This window comes from Bombina bombina, chromosome 2 (assembly GCF_027579735.1).
Source record: "Bombina bombina isolate aBomBom1 chromosome 2, aBomBom1.pri, whole genome shotgun sequence".
In the NCBI taxonomy this organism is placed as follows: domain Eukaryota; kingdom Metazoa; phylum Chordata; class Amphibia; order Anura; family Bombinatoridae; genus Bombina; species Bombina bombina.
The window spans coordinates 330,064,998-330,085,149 of NC_069500.1; the positions used below are offsets into that span (position 1 = coordinate 330,064,998).

Genomic DNA, 20,152 nt, shown 5'->3' on the forward strand with positions numbered 1-20,152 from the left:
TTCTACAAGTTTGGAATTTACATGCCCTGCTTCGTAAGGTGAGAGTAAAAGGAGCACACTTGAATTGGATAACAGCGGACCTCATTCAAATGTACCAGTTTCGAGATTCATTGTGGTCAAAGTTCAAGCATACTGGCTCTATGAACGATCACTGAGTATATAGACAATGGTGAAATATATGCACTAAACAAACAAAATTGGCCAAGGCCCAATATTTCTGTGAAAATCTGAACAATAACATATCAAACCCTAGAAAGTTTTGGAAAGTCAAATAATTTACAAACTTCACCAATCCACTCCCAACCCTCCACTGTCAATGAGGACAACCAAACCCTGCAACTCCCCTTAGATGTAGCAAATGCCTTTAACAAATATTTTGTCAGATGCTCCACCACCCTGATTGACAAACTAATAAATGGCACGCATCCTGAAGCTACAAATGTGGATCAGGCCCCACTAAATCAGCAAAGACCCAATATAGAGAAGTTCAATTTTAGACCTGTACCCATCAATGTCGTTAAGAAACACCTTAATAACCTAAAAATGAAAAACCAGTCTGGACCTGATCAAATCCCAGCAATGCTGTTGAAGCTTAGTGCGCCAGCAATTGCTAAACCTGTCACAACCCTAATTAACGAATCCTTGGTGTCTGGATACATACCCAAACTCTGGAAGACTGCAAGAGTTGTGCCTATCCATAAAAGTGGGGAGATAACCTTGGTTTCTAACTATCGCCCAATATCATTGCTACCAGTATTGTCAAAAATCTTAGAAAAATGCGTCCATATGCAATTATGTGAATATTACCAACAATCTAACTACCTGACCCCTGATCAATCAGGTTTTCGTACAAATCACTCCACTACAACTGCCCTCCTCAAAGTTTGCAACGACATCCAAACTGGAAAGGAACAAGGAGACCTAACTGGAGCTATTTTCCTTGATTTTGCAAAGGCCTTTGACACAGTAGACCACGACATACTACTGCTCAAACTAAAAAACTCAGGTATTGGTGATCGTCCGCTAACCTGGTTTCGATCATATGTATTGGATCGATCACAATATGTCTCCATTTCTGACAGCGACTCCCTCCCTCTCCCAGTCACGTGTGGTGTTCCCCAAGGTTCCATTCTCGGCCCCCTGCTATTCACATTATTTATAAATGATCTGCCTAATGTCTGCAAATCCTCAACTGTACACATGTATGCAGATGACATGGTAATCTATGCAAACAATTCCGATCTGCTGCAGCTTGAAGCAGTGCTCCAAGACCAGTTCACAGAGGTAGAAAAGTGGATCTCAAAAAAACAAACTCTTCCTAAACACTGACAAAACTGTCACAATGATCTTTGGAACGGGACCTAAACTACACAAACTACAAAATTCCCATCTATGCACCAAAACAAAATCAAATTGCACACTGACCGCAGTCCACTCTTTTAAATACTTGGGTATGTTGTTAGACCCCAATCTATCTTTTGGCCTCCATATAGAAAAACTGGCATCTAAACTTTATCCAAAAATAGGTGCCCTGTACAGAAACAAATCCTGCCTCAGCCCTACTGTAAAGGAAAAGATTGTACAGCAAATGCTGATGCCAATCGTGGATTATGGGGATGTAGTATATGCACCTGCACCGCAAACTCACCTTAATAAACGTAATACATTGTATAACTCGTTCTGCCGCTTTGTGCTACAATGTACCATTGTGACATGCTAAAAGAACTAAACTGGCTGTCGCTGGAATCCAGACGCACCCTCTATTTTTCCTGCCTTGTGTTTAAAAGCTTTTCTGGGAAGCTCCCACCCTACCTGAGCAGTATGCTCTCACCGGTTATTCCCACCTCCTATAACATCCGATCCAGTACCAGCACATTATTTAGCGTGCCTCAATACAAAAAGAAAGCAGCTCGATCCTCCTTTTCCTACAGAGCACCACAATTATGGAAAGACCTCCCGCACACTTTCAAACCTTCCCCATGCCTAATATCCTTTAAGAGATCCCTCTCTACATATCTCAAAACAGAATGCACCTGTCATTGTTGATTATATATTTCCTACCTGTTCTATGTTAAATTTTTGTGCATATGTCGTGTATTATTATTGTTTTCTATTTTATTGTACCCATTTTATCAATGCAATGTTTTTTGTACCCAGGACATACTTGAAAACGAGAGAAATCTCAATGTATCTTTCCTGGTAAAATATTTTATAAATAAATAAATTTGATCGCATTTGGCGGTGAAATAGTGACATGAAATAAACCAAAATGAGCCTAGATCAATACTTTGGGTTGTCTACTAAAAAAAAATATATATATACAGGTTATTCAGGGATTCCTGACCGATATCAGTGTTACAAATGTAACTATCGCTAATTTTGAAAAGAAAACAAAAATGGTTTGGAAATAGCAAAGTGCTACTTGAACTTATTGCCCTATAACTTACAAAAAAAAAGCAAAGAACATGTAAACATTGGTTATTTCTAAACTCAGGACACAATTTAGAAACTATTTAGCATGGGTGTTTTTTGGTGGTTGTAGATGTGTAAGAGATTTTGGGGGTCAAAGTTTGAAAAACTTTTTTTTCATCATTTTTTAATTTTTTTAATAGTAAATTATAAAATATGATGAAAATAATGGTATCTTTAGAAAGTTCATTTAATGTAAAATTGTATATAATGTGTGGGTACAGTAAATGAGTAAGAGGAAAATTACAGCTAAAAACACAAACACTGCAGAAATGTAAAAATAGCCCTAGTCCCTAACGGTAAGAAAATTGAAAAAACAAACAAAACAAAGCAAATTAGATAACAGAAGTAAATTGAAAGGTTGTTTCAAATTATATGCTCTGTCTGAATCACAAAAGAAAAAACTAAATTTATGCTTACCCGATACATTTTTCTTTCTTGACACGGTGAGTCCACGGCTCATCTCTAATTATTATTGGGAATAATCACTCCTGGCCAGCAGGAGGCGACAAAGAGCACAAAGTATCACCTCCCTTCCCTCCAACCCCAGTCATTCGACCGAAGGAAAAAGAGAGAAAGGAAGTAACACAAGGTGCAGAGGTGTACAATACAAAAACTGTCTAAATAAACAGGACGGGCCGTGGACTCGCCGTGTCAAGAAACAAATACATTTATCAGGTAAGCATAAATTTTGTCCACGTATCATCTCTAATTACTATTGGGAATCAATACCCAAGCTAGAGGACACATGATAAGGGAGGGACAAGACAGGGAACCTAAATGTAAGGCACCACTGCTTGAAGAACCTTTCACCCAAAAGAAGCCTCAGCCGAGGCAAAAGTATCAAATTTATAGAATTTTTAAAAAGTGTGTACAAAGGACTAAGTTGCAGCCTTGGAAATCTGTTCCACAGAAGCTTCATTTTTAAATGCCCAGGAAGAGGAAACAGCCCTCGTGGAATGAGCGGTGATTCTCTCAGGAGGCTGCTGTCTAGCAGTTTCATAGGCCAAACGAATTATACTCTTCAGCCACAAAGAAAGAGAAGTAGCCATAGCTTTCTGACCCTTGTGTTTCCCAGAGAAAACAACAAAGCAAGCAGAAGACTGGTGAAAATCCTTAGTCGTCTGTAAATAGTATTTCAACGCACGCATCACAACTAGGTTGTGCAACAGACGCTCCTTATAAGAAGAAGGGTTAGGACACAAAGAAGGAACAACGATTTCTTGATTATTGTTCCAATTCAAAACCACTTTAGGGAGGAAACCTAACTTAGTACGCAGAACTACCTTATCTGAATGAAAAATAAGGTAATGGGATTCACACTGCAATGCCGAGAGCTCTGAGACTCTACAAGCAGAAGAAATTGCAACAAAACCTTCCAAGATAACATCTTAATAACTAAAGAATGCATAGGCTCAAACGGAGCCTGCTGAAGAACTTTAAGAACCAGGTTAAGACTCCAGGGAGGAGTAACAGATTTGAACACAGGCCTGATTCTGACCAAGGCCTGACAGAAGGATTGTACATCTGGCACGCCCGCCAGACGTTTATGCAACAATATACTCTAGATAAGGCAGAAATCTGACCCTTCAAGGTACTAGCAGATAATCCCTCCTGGAGAAAAGACAAAATCCTAGGAATCCGAACTCTACTCCAAGAGTAACCTCTGGATTCACACCAATACAGATATCTATGGCATATCTTATAGTAAATCTTTCTGGTAATAGGCTTACAAGCCTGAATCATGGTCTCAATGGGTGAAGGAAGGGCCCTTGAAGTAAAAGGTCCTTCCTCAGAGGAAGTCTCCAAGGTGGGAGAGATGACATCTCCACTAGGTCTGCATACCAGATCCTGCGAAGCTACGCCGGTGCAATGAGGATCACCGACGCCCTCTCCTGTTTGATTCGAGTAATGACCCGAGGAAGGAGAACGAACGGTGGAAACGGATATGCTAGACTGAAATTCCAAGGGGCCGCCAGAGCATCTATCAGTACAGCCTGAGGATCCCTTGATCTCAACCCGTACCTCGGGAGCTTGGCATTCTGTCGAGATGCCATGAGATCCAGCTCCGGCTGTCCCCAATTGAGAATCAAGTTGGAAAACACCTCCTGATGGAGTTCCCACTCCCCCGGGTGAAATGTCTGTCTGCTCAGAAAATCTGCTTCCCAATTGTCCACTCCTGGAATGTGGATCGCCAATAGACAGCAGTTGTGGTACTCCACCCACTGGATAATCCTGGAGACCTCTGTTATAGCCAAGGAACTCCGAGTTCCTCCCTGATGGTTGAAGTAAGCCACCGAAGTTATGTTGTCCGACTGGAACCTGATAAACGGGGCTGAAGCTGAGGCCAGGTGAGCTCTGGGATGTTTATGGGAAGAACCGACTCCTCCCGAGTCCATATCCCGAGCCTTTAGCGAGCCCCAGACTGCTCCTCATCCCAACAGGCTGTTATCCATGGTCACAATCACCCAGGAAGGTCTGCGGAAGCACGTTCCCTGGGAGAAATGTTCCTGAGATAACCACCAATGAGGAGAAACTCTTGTCGCCTGATCCAGATGTAAACGCGGAGACAGATCCGCATAATCCCCGTTCCATTGTTTGAGCATACATAACTGCAGAGGTTTGAGATGGAACCGGGCAAACGGAATAATGTCCATGGCAGCTACAATCGGACCAATTACCTCCATACATTGGGCCACTGACGGCCAAGACAAGAGTAAAAAAAATCTTTGTCTTTCTGACCTCTGTCAGAAATATTTTCATTGATAAGGAATCTATTATGGTTCCCAAGAACACTACCCTTGTAGTTGGTATCAAGGAACTCTTTCCCAAATTCACCTTCCATCCATGAGAACGCAGAAAAGTTAACATCTCCGTGTGGGAGTTTGCTTGTTTAAAGGATGGTGCCTGGACCAGAATGTCGTCCAGATAAGGTGCCACAACAATGCCCCGCAACCGAAGCACCGCCAACAGGGCTCCCAGGACCTTTGAGAAAAGTCTGGGAGCTGTGGCAAGACAGAATGTAAGAGCCACAAACTGGAAGTGTTTGTCTAGAAAGGCGAACCTCAGAAACTTGTAATGATCCCTGTGGATGGGAACATGTAGGTACGCATCCTTTAAATCTGTTGTCATAAATTGACCCTCTTGAACCAAGGGAAGAATGGAACGAAAAGTTTCCATCTTGAAGGACGGTACTCTGAGGAACTTTAGACTTTTGAGATCTAAAATTAGTCTAAAAGTTACCTCTTTTTTGGTAACCACGAACAGATTGGAGTAGAATCCCAGACCCTGTTCCTGCATTGGAACAGGAACCATCACTCCAAGGTTGGAAAGGTCCCGGACACAGTGTAAGTGCCTCTCTCTTTATCTGGTCTACAGATAATCTGGAGAGCAGAAACCTGCCCCTGGGAGGAAAGGTTTTGAACTCTAGTTTGTATCCCTGGTACACGATATCCACCGCCGAGGGATCCAGCACATCCTGAACCCAGGCCTGACTGAGTCATTAACGGGCTCCTTAGATAGCTTCCCCTTGTTCCAAGACTGGTTGGACCTCCAGGAAGGCTTCCCCTTGACCCAAGCAGGACTGTTCCTGCTTGGGAGAGGAAGTTTTACCCATGAAGTTTTACCCTTAAAGTTTCGAAAGGAACGAAAATTACTGACGCCCCTTCTGCTTATTCCTCTTATCCTGAGGGAGGAAATTACCCTTACCTCAAGTAATGTCTGAAATAATTTCAGCCAAGCCTGGCCCAAACAAGATCTTATCCTTGTAGGGAATCGCCAAAAGCTTAGACTTAGATGACACATCCGCACACCATGATTTCAACCATAAGGCTCTGGGGGCCAGTACTGCAAAACCAGAAATCTTTGCTCCCAATTAATAACTTGTAGGGAAGCATCCGTAATAAAGGAATTGGACAACTTAAGAGCCTTGATCCTATTCTGGATCTCCTCAAGGGGAGTATCTGTCTGAATAGATTCAGACAATACAAACCAGCATGCCGCCGCACTGGTGATGATAGCAATATACACCGCATGTTGCCATTATAAACCCTGGTGTACATACATCTTTTTAAGTAACCCTTCCAACTTCATATCCATAGGATCCTTAAAGGAACAGCTATCCTCTATAAGAAAGGAAATTTATGCTTACCTGATAAATTTGTCTTTTTAGATACGATGAGTCCACGGATTTCATCCTTACTTGTGGGATTATGCCTCCTGATCAGCAGGAGGAGGCAAAGAGCACCACAGCAGAGTTGTATATATAGCTCCTCCCCTCCCACTCCAGTCATTCGACCGAAGTTACGAAGAGAAAGGAAAAGCCAAGGTGCAGAGGTGTCTGAAGTTTAACAAAAAATAATAACCTGTCTCATAGAACAGGGTGGGACGTGGACTCATCTAAAAATAAACAAATTTATCAGGTAAGCATAAAGTTCCTTTTCTTTTTAAAAATACGATGAGTCCACGGATTTCATCCTTACTTGTGGGATACAATACCAAAGCTATAGTACACGGATGAAACGGGAGGGACAAGACAGGTAACCTAAACGGAAGGCACCACTGCTTGAAGAACCTTTCTCCCAAAAACAGCCTCAGCTGAGGCAAAAATATCAAAGATGTAAAATTTAGAAAAAATGTGAAGAGAAGACCAAGTTGCGCATTTGCAAATCTGGTCAACAGAAGCATAATTTATGAATGCCCATGAGGAAACAACGGCCCTAGTGGAATGAGTCGTAATTCTTTCAGGAGGCTGCTGTCCAGCAGTCTCGCATGCAAAACGGATGATACTCTTCAGCCAAAAAGAAAGAAAGGTAGCCGTATTTTTCTGACCCCTATGTTTACTTGAAAAAATAACAAAGAAGAAGATTGTCGAAAATCCTTAGTCGCTTGTAAGCAGAACTGTAAAGCATGAATTACATCAAAATTGTGTAACAGACATTCCTTCTGAGAAGGAATGGGACACAAGGAAGGAATGACAATCTCCTGATTAATATTCTTGCTGGAAACAACCCGAGGAAGAAACCTAGGTTTAGTACGTAACACCACCTTATCCAAATGAAAAATAATGTAAGGGGAATTATATTGTAATGCCGAAATCTCAGATACTCTTCAAACCGAAGAAACAGCAACCAGAAACAAAACTGTCAGAGATAACTTAATATCTTACGGAATAGGTTCAAACGGAACCCCTTGAAGAACTTTAATAACTAAAGTCAAACTCCAAGGAAGAGCAAGTAGCCGAAACACAGGTCTGATTCTAATCAGCCTGACAAAAAGATTGCACAACTGGAACATCTGCCAAACGCTTATGTAACAAAACAGATAAAGCAGAGATCCGTCCCTTTAAGGACCTCTGATGAAGCGCAGGTACGCCTGCACGAAACATGTCAGGTGTTCTGATGTCTGACCTTGTCTAACTTTTGTGGAGAAATAAACTTTCTGACTTCAACAGCACTCTGATTGCCCGTGCAGTGTTTGCTTCTTTCATATTTCCGTCCCTTTAAGGAACTTGCTGATACCCCTTTCTCCAATCCTTCTTGGAGAAACGACAAAATCCTGCGAATCCTAACCCTACTCCATGAGTAGCCCTTGGATTCAAACCAAGATAGATATGTGCGACATATCGTATGGCAAATCGTCCTAGTTACAGGCTTACGTGCCTGAATTAAGGTATCTATGACCTAATCAGAGAAACCCCCGCTTGGATAAGATTAAGCGTTCAAACTCCAAGCAGTCAGTAGCAGAGAAACTAGCTTCGGGTGAAGGAAGGATCCCTGAATGAGAAGGTCCTTCCTCAATGCAAGTTTCCAAGATGGCAGGGATGACATGTCCACCAGATCGGCATACCAAATCCTGCGAGGTCACGCAGGGGCGATGAGGATCACTGATGTCTTCTCCTGTTTGATTCGAGCCATAACTGGGGAGAGAAGAGTAAACGGAAGAAATAGAAATGCTAGGCTAAAGGACCAAGAAAACGCCAAGGCATCTATCAGCTCGGCCTGGGGGTCCCTGGACCTGTATCTCGGGAACTTGGCAATCCGACAAGATGCCATGAGAACCAACTCCTGCCGACCCCATTTGAGAAACATGTTGGAGAACATGTCCGGAAGAAGTTCCCACTGCCCCGGATGAAAAGTCTGCTCAGAAAAACCGCCTTCCAGTCGTTCACACCTGGAATGTGGATCGCTGACAGATGGCAATAATGGGCCTGATTAATAGGGCCGAAGCAAACTGAGGTCAGGTCTAAAGGGCATTAAAGATTGCCCTCAGATCTAGGATGTTGATGGGAAGGAAAGACACTGTAAATGTATTTCCCTTAACGGGAATCACACCTGTCAAAGGCTAACGCTGTTGCTCTAACCATTATATTAATTCAGAGCACGTTAAAGCGCCCCAGGCAGCTCCCCATCCCAAAAGGCTGGCGTCCACTGCCACAATCACCCAGGAAAGACTGCTAAAACATGCTCTCTGGGATAGATGATCCAGAGACAACTACCCTTGAAGAGAGTCCCTCGTCTCCTGTTTTAGGGTTATTCAAGGAGACAAATCTGTATAATTTCCATTCCACTGCCTGACCATGCTTAGCTGCAGAGGCCTGATGTGAAACCGAGCAAACCAAATGATGCCCATTGCCACCACCATCAATCCGATTACCTCCATGCACTGAGTCACGGACGACTGAGGAGGGGACTGAAGGGCTCGACATGTATTCAGAATCTTTGACTTTCTGACCTTTGTCAGAAAAATTCTCATGGATATAGAGACGATTAGAGTTCCCAAGAATGGTACCCTTGTCTTCGGAATTAAAGAACTCTTTCTCAGATCTACCTTCCACCCGTGAGTCCTCAGGAAGGATAGCACAATGTCGGTATGGGACCTTGTTTGTAGACAAGATGACGCCCGGATTAGGATATCGTCCAGATAAGGCGCCACTGAAATGCCCCGCGGTCTTAGAACCGCCAGCAGAGACCCCAGAACCCCTGTGGAAAGTCTGGGTGCCGTGGCCAGAACGAAAGGAAGAGCCATGAACTGAAAATGTTTGTCCAGAAAGGCAAACCTCAGGAACTCGTGATGATCTCTGTGGATAGGAACGTACAGATATGCATCCATTAGGTCCACTGTCGTCATAAATTGACCCTCCTGTATAAATGGAAGGATGGTACGACTAAGTGCCATCCTAAAAAATGGAACTCCAAGAAACTTGTATAGACTCTTGAGGTCTTAAGATAGGTTTGAAGGTTCCCTCCCTTTTTGGGAACTACAAACAGATGAAAGGAAAAACCCTGCCCCTGTATTGGAACAGGACAAATTACTCCCATGGAAGAGAGGTCTCCTACACAATGTAAGAACGCCTCCTTTTGTAGCTGGTCTGCAGAGAATCCTAAAAGCAGACCCCTGTCCACTTTGAATCCCCGAAACACTATTTTCAAATTCTCTTAAAATTTCAAAAGAAATCATCTCCATCAAGTCAAGTTTCAACAAGGCCTTCTAGAAACATACTGATGCTATTCATGTCTATGAATAAGGCTTGACGGCCGAAACGCGTAGGACAGCTTGCTCTCTGCTGTAAATTACGCTTTTTATTCTATGTTATCCAATAAAGAATCCTTTGAATTTTACTTGTGCTCTGTATGACTCACTGGTTTTCTTTTTGCTTCTAGGAACAAAGCACTAAAATTCTTGACTCGAAACATATGACTCTGTATAACAAGACTCTAACCCCAAGGCTCAGCGAGCTGGGACAGAGAAACCTGAAACCTATCCCATTTTGATAACATCAAGGCAAGAATATGAAATAAAGGAAATAGCCATTAAGCCTTTATCCTATCCAGAATCTTATTCAGGGGAGTTTCTGACTAATAGTATCAGACACAGATGAATGCCACTGTATGAAGTGGGTAAAGCGAGGCTAATCACCCGCAAGGGTCTCCAGGCGCTGCTCAATTCAATCGACCTCGGAAGGATGAGAGGCTGAGTGGACCTCTCCGGAGATCGAACCTGCAAATCTTGGGCTGCTACAGAGCTCAGCCACAGAGACTTAGCAAGCTGAGCTATCTGCAGTTTTCCAATCTTCATCCAGCTATTTTCTAAGGAAAAAGTAGTTCTCTTCGTAGACTGGAAACTACTCCCTTCACCCTAGGCAACGTCTGCCCAGCCCCTAAGCCAAGTCGGGTATGGAAAACAGCTCTTTAAGTATAGGGAATGCATGATATGCAAAGAAAAACTCCGGACGGAGCATGAGAGGAAGCGCAGGGTACTGCATATGTGCCCTAACATTTTGTGGACACTATAGGTTTGTGGCATAAAGTGACACTGTCAATAATAAAAATTGACACAAAAAAAAACACATTACTGACACTTAATTTTTTTTTTTTTTTTTTAAAAAGAAACCATTATCTTCTTATTTCTGTGTCAGAAACAATCCAATTAACATGGCAATCTTGCTGTTAATAGACAACGCTATGTACAGTAAAGCAAGCCTGTCTTGTGCAACAATTCCATCTGAAGAGTGCAAGGAACCGCAGAGCACTGCATGTGGGCCAGAAAAAAACCCACTCTTTGGACATTATATGAGAAATTTGTGCATGTATTGACCAATGTCAACGGACTCCTAAACCCCAATCGATTTAGGAGTATTACTAATAAAAATTGACACATGAACAATGTTACTGTCTCTTTAAATTTCAAAAGTAACTATCTTTTTGTGTGCTTCAGACCTTTATCTGTTGTATGCTTCAGTTCCATACTAAGAAACCACAGTCTCCTGCAGTGTTTTCAATAAATAACAGTAGTGGAAACTTGTAAACAGAGAACCCTGCACTGTAGGGTTTACTTGAAACATCAAACTGTCTAAATTTTATATATGAAGACATACTGGCGAAACTTCTTGTGAACCCCAGAACCCTTCCGGAGATCTCTAAGGACCAGTTAGACCTAGCCCTATTCCCTTCTGTTTAAGAGTCTAACAGCCGTATCGCTCTCTCTAAGCGCAACACACTGTATATCCAGCACCTTTCGCTACCGAAACGAAGAGAAGGAACGATAAAGGCTCTAAAAAAACCTGCCGTCTGAAAATCGAAAGCACCAAATAAGTGCTGCGCCATTAAATTGGCGCCACGCAAGCTCCGCCCCTCGTGGGCGTTTCAACAATCCACTCCCGGTCGCCATTATTATTGGGATAAACGACCGGGATCAACATAACAAGCTGCGTAGCTCCTTTCCCCCATGTCTAGGAAGCTGCTTAGCCCATTCAACACCTTCACACTGAGATGTACATAAAAAGTCAGGCGGTATGAACAATCCTCTCCCGGTCGTCGTCGTCATTAATCTAAATGACCAGGGGCAAAATAACAGGTTGCTTAGCTCCCTTCACCTATGTCTAGGAAGCTGCGTAGCCCATATTTCCAGCCCTGAACTCTGTCGCAACAACACTGAGCTTTGCACAATATCAAAGGCAGACAGAATAAACCCTCCCGGTCGGCTACTTTAAAAAGCGCCGGGAAAGAAAAGTCACATGTCCCCAGTGCCAGTGTCCAAAAACTGCCCAGAGTCCCCTAGAAACATTAGGAGAACTGCATCAATGTTAACCCCTAGAACAGAGCTTTCCAAACTTTTCATGTCGTGACACACTTTTTTAGACTTACATCATTTCGCGACACAGTAATTCAGTTGCAAACTAACTTGATTTAAGAGATACGGACACAAACATAAATTATATAATAATGAAATGTATTTACAAGTAACAGTATGTATGTGCAACAATTAAAAAAAAGTTTAATAACACCAATAGATCCTTATTATTTTAATGGGATGTATAAGGTTGATTTGATGAACAGAGATTCTGAATATTTGGTGTAATATTAGATAGACACTCGCATTCCATCATCAAGCATTTTTAAGCTTCCACTTCCTATCCATAATATATCAAGAGCAGGAGCAGCAATGCACTACTGGGAGCTAGTTGCAAAAAATCCCCACTGACTTCAGCTCAGCATTTAAGCTGCAACCCTCAGAGCTCGGTGAGTCCGATTGACTACTGCCTGCGCTGCAAACACACTGCTGTCACATTCACTGACTACACATGCAGTCACGAGCTAATTAAAGGGCCATAATACCCAAATGTTTAAACACTTGAAAGTGATGTAGTATAGCTGTAAAATGCTGACTAGAAAATATCTCCTGAACATCTCAAAAAGAAAGATATTTTACCTCAAAAGTTCCTCAGTAGCCACATCCCATTATAAAGGATTTCTAAGCAGCATTTTAGTGTGTCTGTCCTGGGACATCTTAGGGGATGAGCCTCGTGAACTCTCATATTATTTCACCAATTAGGTAAAGGAAGCTTACTATGAAATCTCATGAGAGTTAAGTCAAATCTCATGAGATCACAGTAAGAGTTTATGACCTCAGCACTGCTGATGCTGATTGGCTGCTGTTCATTTCTTTAACTTTTTATTTTTACCTGCAGCTGGGAGCAGGTGAAGTATAACTTTTTACACAGAACTTACTCTGCTGAGCTGAGGAGATTGTGAGGTAAAATATTTTCCTTTTTTATATAGAGATGCTCAGGTGATATTTTCCTGTCATCTTTTTACAGTTATACTGCATCAGTTTCAAGTGATTTAGCATTTGAGTATTATGTCCCTTTAAGGAGACTACACGTGCAGTCAGGAGCCAATGTGCCGCCAATGGGAATAGTTTCAGTTCCCACTGAGCTGTGCCAATAGGTTAAGATGATCTGTGTCCCCCTAGGTATCAATCACGTGTCAACCATGTGATATGCGTAGCAGGCAGGCGGAAAGTCAGAAACCCAAAAAAAAAAAAAAATTAAAAGAAATTTGTGCTGAAGCAGGGACACACCTACACACTGCTGCCGACACACTAGTGTGTCCCGACACACAGTTTGTAAAGCACTGCCCTAGAAGGAGCCCCAATGTGATGAGGTCTGTGTCAAAAAAATAAAGTGCCCAAACTTTTTCTGAGACTTCTTGTACCCCAGAAACAAAGTCAGCACTTACCTCATCTTCTGCCTGGCAGCAAGGCAGGCTCCAGGTGTAAGAGGTCATACCCCTCCCATGGACCTGAGAATGAAGAGAAAGTCCTGAGTTAGAATGTCTCAGGTTTTCCAAAGGCAGGGCAGCATTAATATAGGGGAGGCACAGTGAGAATTGTGTCCCACAAGTTCCCATTACTCTAAAGCCACCAAATGCTTCTCTTTTTACTGAAGAGACTGATCTGGTCTAGGCTACACTCCAGAACAAAGTAGCACACTTTGGCACTACAAATAATAAACTCTTGATTGAAGAATCTAAAACTAACACCTCACTTTACCTCTTCCTATCACTAACACAGGCAAAGAGAATGACTGGAGTGGGAGGGAAGGGAGGAGCTATATATACAGCTCTGCTGTGGTGCTCTTTGCCTCCTCCTGCTGACCAGGAGGCGTAATCCCACAAGGATGAAATCCGTGGACTCATCGTATCTTTAAAAAGAAATAGTGGTTTTCTTAGCCAAAGTGGATATTGCCCCTTCCACCTTGGGGACCGTCTGCTAAGACTCCTTGATAGAGTCCGCTATTGGATACATCTTCTTAAAAATTGGGGATGGAGAAAAAGGGATACCAGGTCTCTCCCATTCCCGAGCAATAATCTCTGTAGCCCGGTCTGGTACCGGAAAAACCTCCACCGTGGAAGGAACGTCAAAGTATTTGTTTAACTTACTAGACTTCTTAGGGTTGACTACGACAGTCATGTCAAGAGTCATGCAAGGTGACCAAAACCTCTTTAAGTAACACCGGATAGCTTAAACCTGAAGGGTACATCTTCAGCATCAGAAGAAGGAATTACACTGTTTGAATCTGAGATTTCACCCTCCGATGCTACCGAAGTATCTTCCTCCTCAGACTTCTGGGAGGGAACATTCGGCGTAGCCATGACTTTGTCAGAAACCTTACTCACTGATTCTTTACATTTCCTTTTGCGCTTTCCCTGCAGCATGGGAAAAGCAGACAGCGCATCAGTTACCCCCGAGGATATGTGGGTAGCAATGTCTTGCAAGGTAACTTTAACTTGAGTGTGAGAGGAAACGCAGGGCACTGCATGTGAAAACTATAAGGTTTGGGACACTTGAGGAGAAAGCTGCGGCATAACCTGAACAGGAGACCCCTGAACAGCCTCCGCCTCAGACAATGTTGGCTCAGATTAAAAAAGTGGATCCCTATAATGCAATGTTCTCTCGATACATGAGGAACAAAAATGGATTGGTGGTTCCACATTCGCATCAAAGCAAAGTACAAGTAACATTTTGCAGGGCCTCTTGATCCATCTTTACCCAATAAATGAATAAACAAAAAATAAAATACTTTAAAAGGGACACTCAGGTTTTATTAAATTTTCATGATTCAGATACAGCATGTAATTTTAAACAACTTTCCAATTTACTTCCATAAAAAAAAATGTGCACAGTCTTTTATATTTACACTTTTTTTTGAGTCACCAGCTCCTACTGAGCATGTGCAAGAATTCACAGACTATACGTATATGCATTTGTGATTGGCTGATTGCTATCACATGGTACAGGGGGAGTGGAAATATACATAACTTTGAAATGTGTTAAAAAAGAATCTACTACTAATTTAAAATTCAGAGTAAAAGCTATTGCATTGTCTTGTTATCTTGCATTTGTTGATTATGCAAATCTGCTGTGTTTACTGGTCCTTTAAATGTTAAAAGTAACTTTATTTTCTAAGAGCAGAGCAGTGGCTCTAGAGAAACCCAGACAGCCTCTACACCTCAGCAAGCCCTGCTGATGTGCCTACCTGTCCTGCTGGTTACTAGAGTCAACAGAAGTTAAAGATCCGGACTCAATCCATAGCTGCTCCCAGCGGGTATCAGGTGACCGTTCTCACAGACTTCTGAGAATGCAGAGCCGCAACGAAAGTACGTCACCCTTCCGGCCCTCAGGAAGTGATTAAGAAAAAGCACGCAAAAACTCTTTTGCCGCTTCAGAAAAGCTCCGCCCATCGTGGGCGTGCCTAGCTGAAACTTCCCGGCCGGCATTAACCTACTACCACTGTGAAAGTAAAGTCGCCAAGAGTAACAACAAGTAAAACACTACCAAGTAGCTATATGCCTGACCGTAACACACCAGAGAAAAAACACTGACTGAGCCTTATTAAGTAATGAGTCCTTTCGTCCCCAGTGCCTGCACAAACTACATCACATTATCCTATTAACCTATAATAGGATGAATGTATTTAACGTAACAACAGAGTGAACTGTTAAAGTGCCAAAAACTTTCTTCCTTTTTAGAAATTAAATTTAGCACTTACCTTAACGGAAATCTGCCAGGCAGCAGGGCAGCTCACTAGGTTTGAGAGGCATACTCCCTCACATGGACCTGTGGAAAAAAAGAAAGACAGAGCAATCTTACTCAGGCTTTCAAGATAGGGCAGCAATAGCTATTTGGGAGGTGCAGTGAGGATTATAGCCCACAAGTTCCCAATTGCTTAAAAGCCACCACTGCTCTACTGAAGAGACTGACATGGGCTACGGATAAACCCCAGGAAAGATCAGAACAAACCTGTTCTGCTTTAAAATAAAATCTTGATTGAAGAATCTTCTTTCAGACACCTAAACTTTACCACCTCCTTGCTTTTAACATAGGCAAAGAGAATGACTGGGGTTGGAGGGAAGGGAGGGGATACTTAACAGCTATTGCTGTGGTGCTCTTTGCCTCCTCCTGCTGGCCAGGAGTGATATTCCCAATAGTAATTAGAGATGATCCGTGGACTCACAGTGTCATTAGAAAGAAATGTTGGGTTTCATGTCCCTTTAAGAAGTGAAATGCACACATCAATTGCATAATGCAACTTACATTGATTTAATGAACATTTCTGCAAACATTGAAACTATGTAATATTTTCTAATTTCATCTAACGGCTTAAATTTTATTCTGATGGTCAGTAAAATCAGCAAGGTGGTGTGCCCATTTAAAAGGTCCTGGGAGAACACTGACTATATTTTCAGTTACTGCTCAAATAATTGGTTTTTATCTGATATTTTCTAAGTGGCTTAAAAGTTTTGCAACAATATTACATTTTGCTAAAGCAAATAAATTATAAAATATGAAGGGAGGGACACTACTAGCCAATCAAATGTGCATACTCAAATAGAATAATATACCCTCTATGGCTGTTGATTGGAAGATACTGTATGAAAAATATACCTTTTTTGGAGACGCAATGGAAAACCCATAGTTATGGGGTTAAAAAAATAAACTCATGTAGCAAAACAAATCTTAATTTTTGTTTAATATGTTCTTTTAAACCAAAATAAAATATTTCGACAAACTTTCTATTATGCTCCATAATAAATAAGCCTCTTTCTCAAGATATTTGCTCAGTGAGCAAACAAACATTCTAAAGATTAGAACTCTGCTGAATATACATTACTTTTCTCTACTAAACATAACATGATTTTGCAGATGCTTTACACATGTCCATACTTCTACAGCTACTTACTTGGAAAAGTCAAACCAAAAATTTTAATATTTTAACAGTGTGGTTGACTATACGTATTAATACAGTATTTGCCAAACGTTCTAACCTGCTACGACAGAAAACAAATGACAATTTCAAAACAAACGCAAAGTACAGTGAGAAAAGGAATTAAAAAGAAACTGCAATGTACAAAATGTTAATGTAACTATTAAAATGACAAAATGCCTATATAATAAAGCTGATCAATATTTAAAACATTAGCTACAAAAGGAAAATTTTACCAGATTAAGAAGGGGGTAATAAATACTAGACTTGCTAACTGCATAAATATATTTTGTGCATCATAAAGAGAAGGCAGATTGTTTAGTCTATCTAGGATTTCCAAGACCCTGCAGTGTTGTACAGATCCCAGGCATATGGCACTGAAATCCTAAACATATTACCTCGTCTCAGAGCATTCTGAGCATCCTGAGTCATTGCATCTGCTTCATCCAGGATCACAAGTTTGAAGCCTCTCCTAAAAATCAGATATGAAGGTGTCAGATAATCTCAAAATTGAAAATTTAAGATAAACACTATTTAAGATTACACTGTTTTACTGACATATTAAAAAGCCTAACTATGAATGCATGAAATACATGTGATAAGGTGTTAGAGTATTTTATTACTGCACAAAACTATGCACTTAACCTCTGCAAAGTGGTGCTTCCGCTTGAGAACTAAACCTGGCTATGCACATTTGTCTCAACTACAGACCAGTAGTGCTGGCTGCTATAGAGCTAAGGGCAAGATTACGAGTGGAGCACTAAGTTATGCGCAAGCGTGGATGTTTGGCTCGTATTGCAAGTTGAAAGTAAATGCGTTTGCTTGAGCGCAATTCAAGTTAACACTCGTCGGGTTAGTATGTCCTCAAAGCTCTGGTTAACCGTTTTGCAAAACAAAAAAGTGTCACAAAACATCAAAAATACATTACAAATTACAGTTACACTCATAACACCATCTTATAAAAAAATATTTTAAAAAAAATTGCATAAAAAAGTTACAAGGGTTCAAATATATGAGGTCTCAGGTGTTAGAAGAAGAAAAGAAAAAAAGGGACTGCAAAGGCCTTTAACCACTTCACTACTGGGACTTTCAGCTTGCCCAAAATACTGGAGAATTTTTGCCCTGTGTGTGTGTCTCTGTGTGTGCGTGTCTCCCCGTCTGTCCCTCTATCTCTATATCTATATAGGAAAGCGGTAAAGCCCAGCACACTTAAACAAGTTCAACCACTGTGGTGCTGTTTTTTAAATCAATGATATTCATGAAGCAGTAGAAAAACATAATTTATGTAAGAACTTACCTGATAAATTAATTTCTTTCATATTGGCAAGAGTCCATGAGCTAGTGACGTATGGGATATAGAATCCTACCAGGAGGGGCAAAGTTTCCCAAACCTCAAAATGCCTATAAATACACCCTTCACCACATCCACAATTCAGTTTAACGAATAGCCAAGAAGTGGGGTGATAAAGAAAGGCGTAAAAAGCATCAACAAAGGAATTTGGAATAAATTGTGCTTTATACAAAAAAATCATAACTACCATAAAAAGGGTGGGCCTCATGGACTCTTGCCAATATGAAAGAAATTAATTTATCAGGTAAGTTCTTACATAAATGTTTTCTTTCATGTAATTGGCAAGAGTCCATGAGCTAGTGACGTATGGGATAGCAATACCCAAGATGTGGAACTTCCACGCAAGAGTCACTAGAGAGGGAGGACGAAAATAAAAACAGCCATTTCGCTGAAAAAAATAAATCCACAACCCAAATATAACTATTCCCAAAAAAATAAAAACTTAAATCATAAGCAGAAGAATCAAACTGAAACAGCTTCCTGAAGAACTTTCATACCAAAAACTGCTTCCGAAGAAGCAAATACATCAAAATGGTAGAATTTAGTAAATGTATGCAAAGAAGACCAAGTTGCTGCTTTGCAAATCTGATCAACTGAAGCTTCATTCTTAAAAGCCCAAGAAGTGGAAACTGATCTAGTAGAATGAGCTGTAATTCTCTGAGGCGGGGCTCCAAATAAGCTTGATGAATACCCGACTCCAAATAAGCTTGATGAATCAAAAGCTTTAACCAAAATGCCAAAGAAACGGCAGAAGCCTTCTGACCTTTCCTGGAAACAGAAAAGATAACAAATAGACTAGAAGTCTTCCTGAAATCTTTAGTGGCTTCAACATAATATTTGAAGTAGCAGAGTCGGGGAAAGGTAAAAAACCTTTCGGATTCTGGTGAGTGACAATTAGTTTTTATCTTTTGGTGCATTTAAACCCACACATACAGAGGATATCAGACATTGCATTTCATGAGTACTGTTTTAACCAACGAATGCTAATCACCCAATGTGTAAAATATACAGTGATAAGAATGACTATTTTGGGGATATAAAAGACTAAAAAACTGCATAATATAAAGAGGACAACACACCTATTTTGTTAAATTGTTACAAAAAGAAAAAGTTTTATCAAATACGTAAAAGGAACATTGTTGCAAATATATTTCCGGTTTAATGCAACCGTGTCTATTCTTGCCCCTGAGCTTTTGGGAAATCAAGTTGTGTTTAATATAAAAGCTGCTTATTGTGATATTATTAACTATAAAGTGCACCTTATAATATTTTAAAGTGTTTTAGATATATATTGTGGAAATAAAGTATACATTGAATCTATTTTATTTTTTGCAGTATTTATATTTTAATATATGGTAAAATTGCATTTATAATTTATTTTTTACAATAGATAATAGGTAGAGCTATTTGTAGCGCACTCTGTCTTTCTGTATTATATTTCAGAGCTCTCACCAAATCCAAAGAATGTAAAGATCTCTCCGAAGATTTTTTAGGATCAGGACACAAAGGGACAACAATCTCTCTATTAATGTTGTTAGAATTCACAACCTTAGGTAAGAATTTAAATGAAGTCCGCAAAACTGAATTATCCTGATGAAAAATCAAAAAAGGAGATTCACAAGAGAGAGCGGATAATTCAGAAACTCTTCTAGCAGAAGAGATGGCCAAAAGGAACAACACTTTCCAAGAAAGTAGTTTAATGTCCAAAGAATGCATAGGCTCAAATGAAGGAGCCTGTAAAGCCTTCAGAACCAAATTAAGACTCCAAGGAGGGGAGATTGATTTAA

General features: G+C 40.9%; 1 protein-coding gene across 1 annotated transcript in view; it reads right to left on the bottom strand.

Annotated features, from left to right (window-relative positions):
• RFC5 (replication factor C subunit 5) overlaps positions 1 to 20,152 on the bottom strand; it is a gene marked incomplete in the record, with an annotated part of 128,945 nt that overhangs the window by 87,651 nt on the left and 21,142 nt on the right. Inside the window, 1 exon segment of the mRNA XM_053701683.1 lies at positions 17,413 to 17,486. Within this exon segment, the coding sequence (XP_053557658.1) occupies positions 17,413 to 17,486 (74 nt within the window).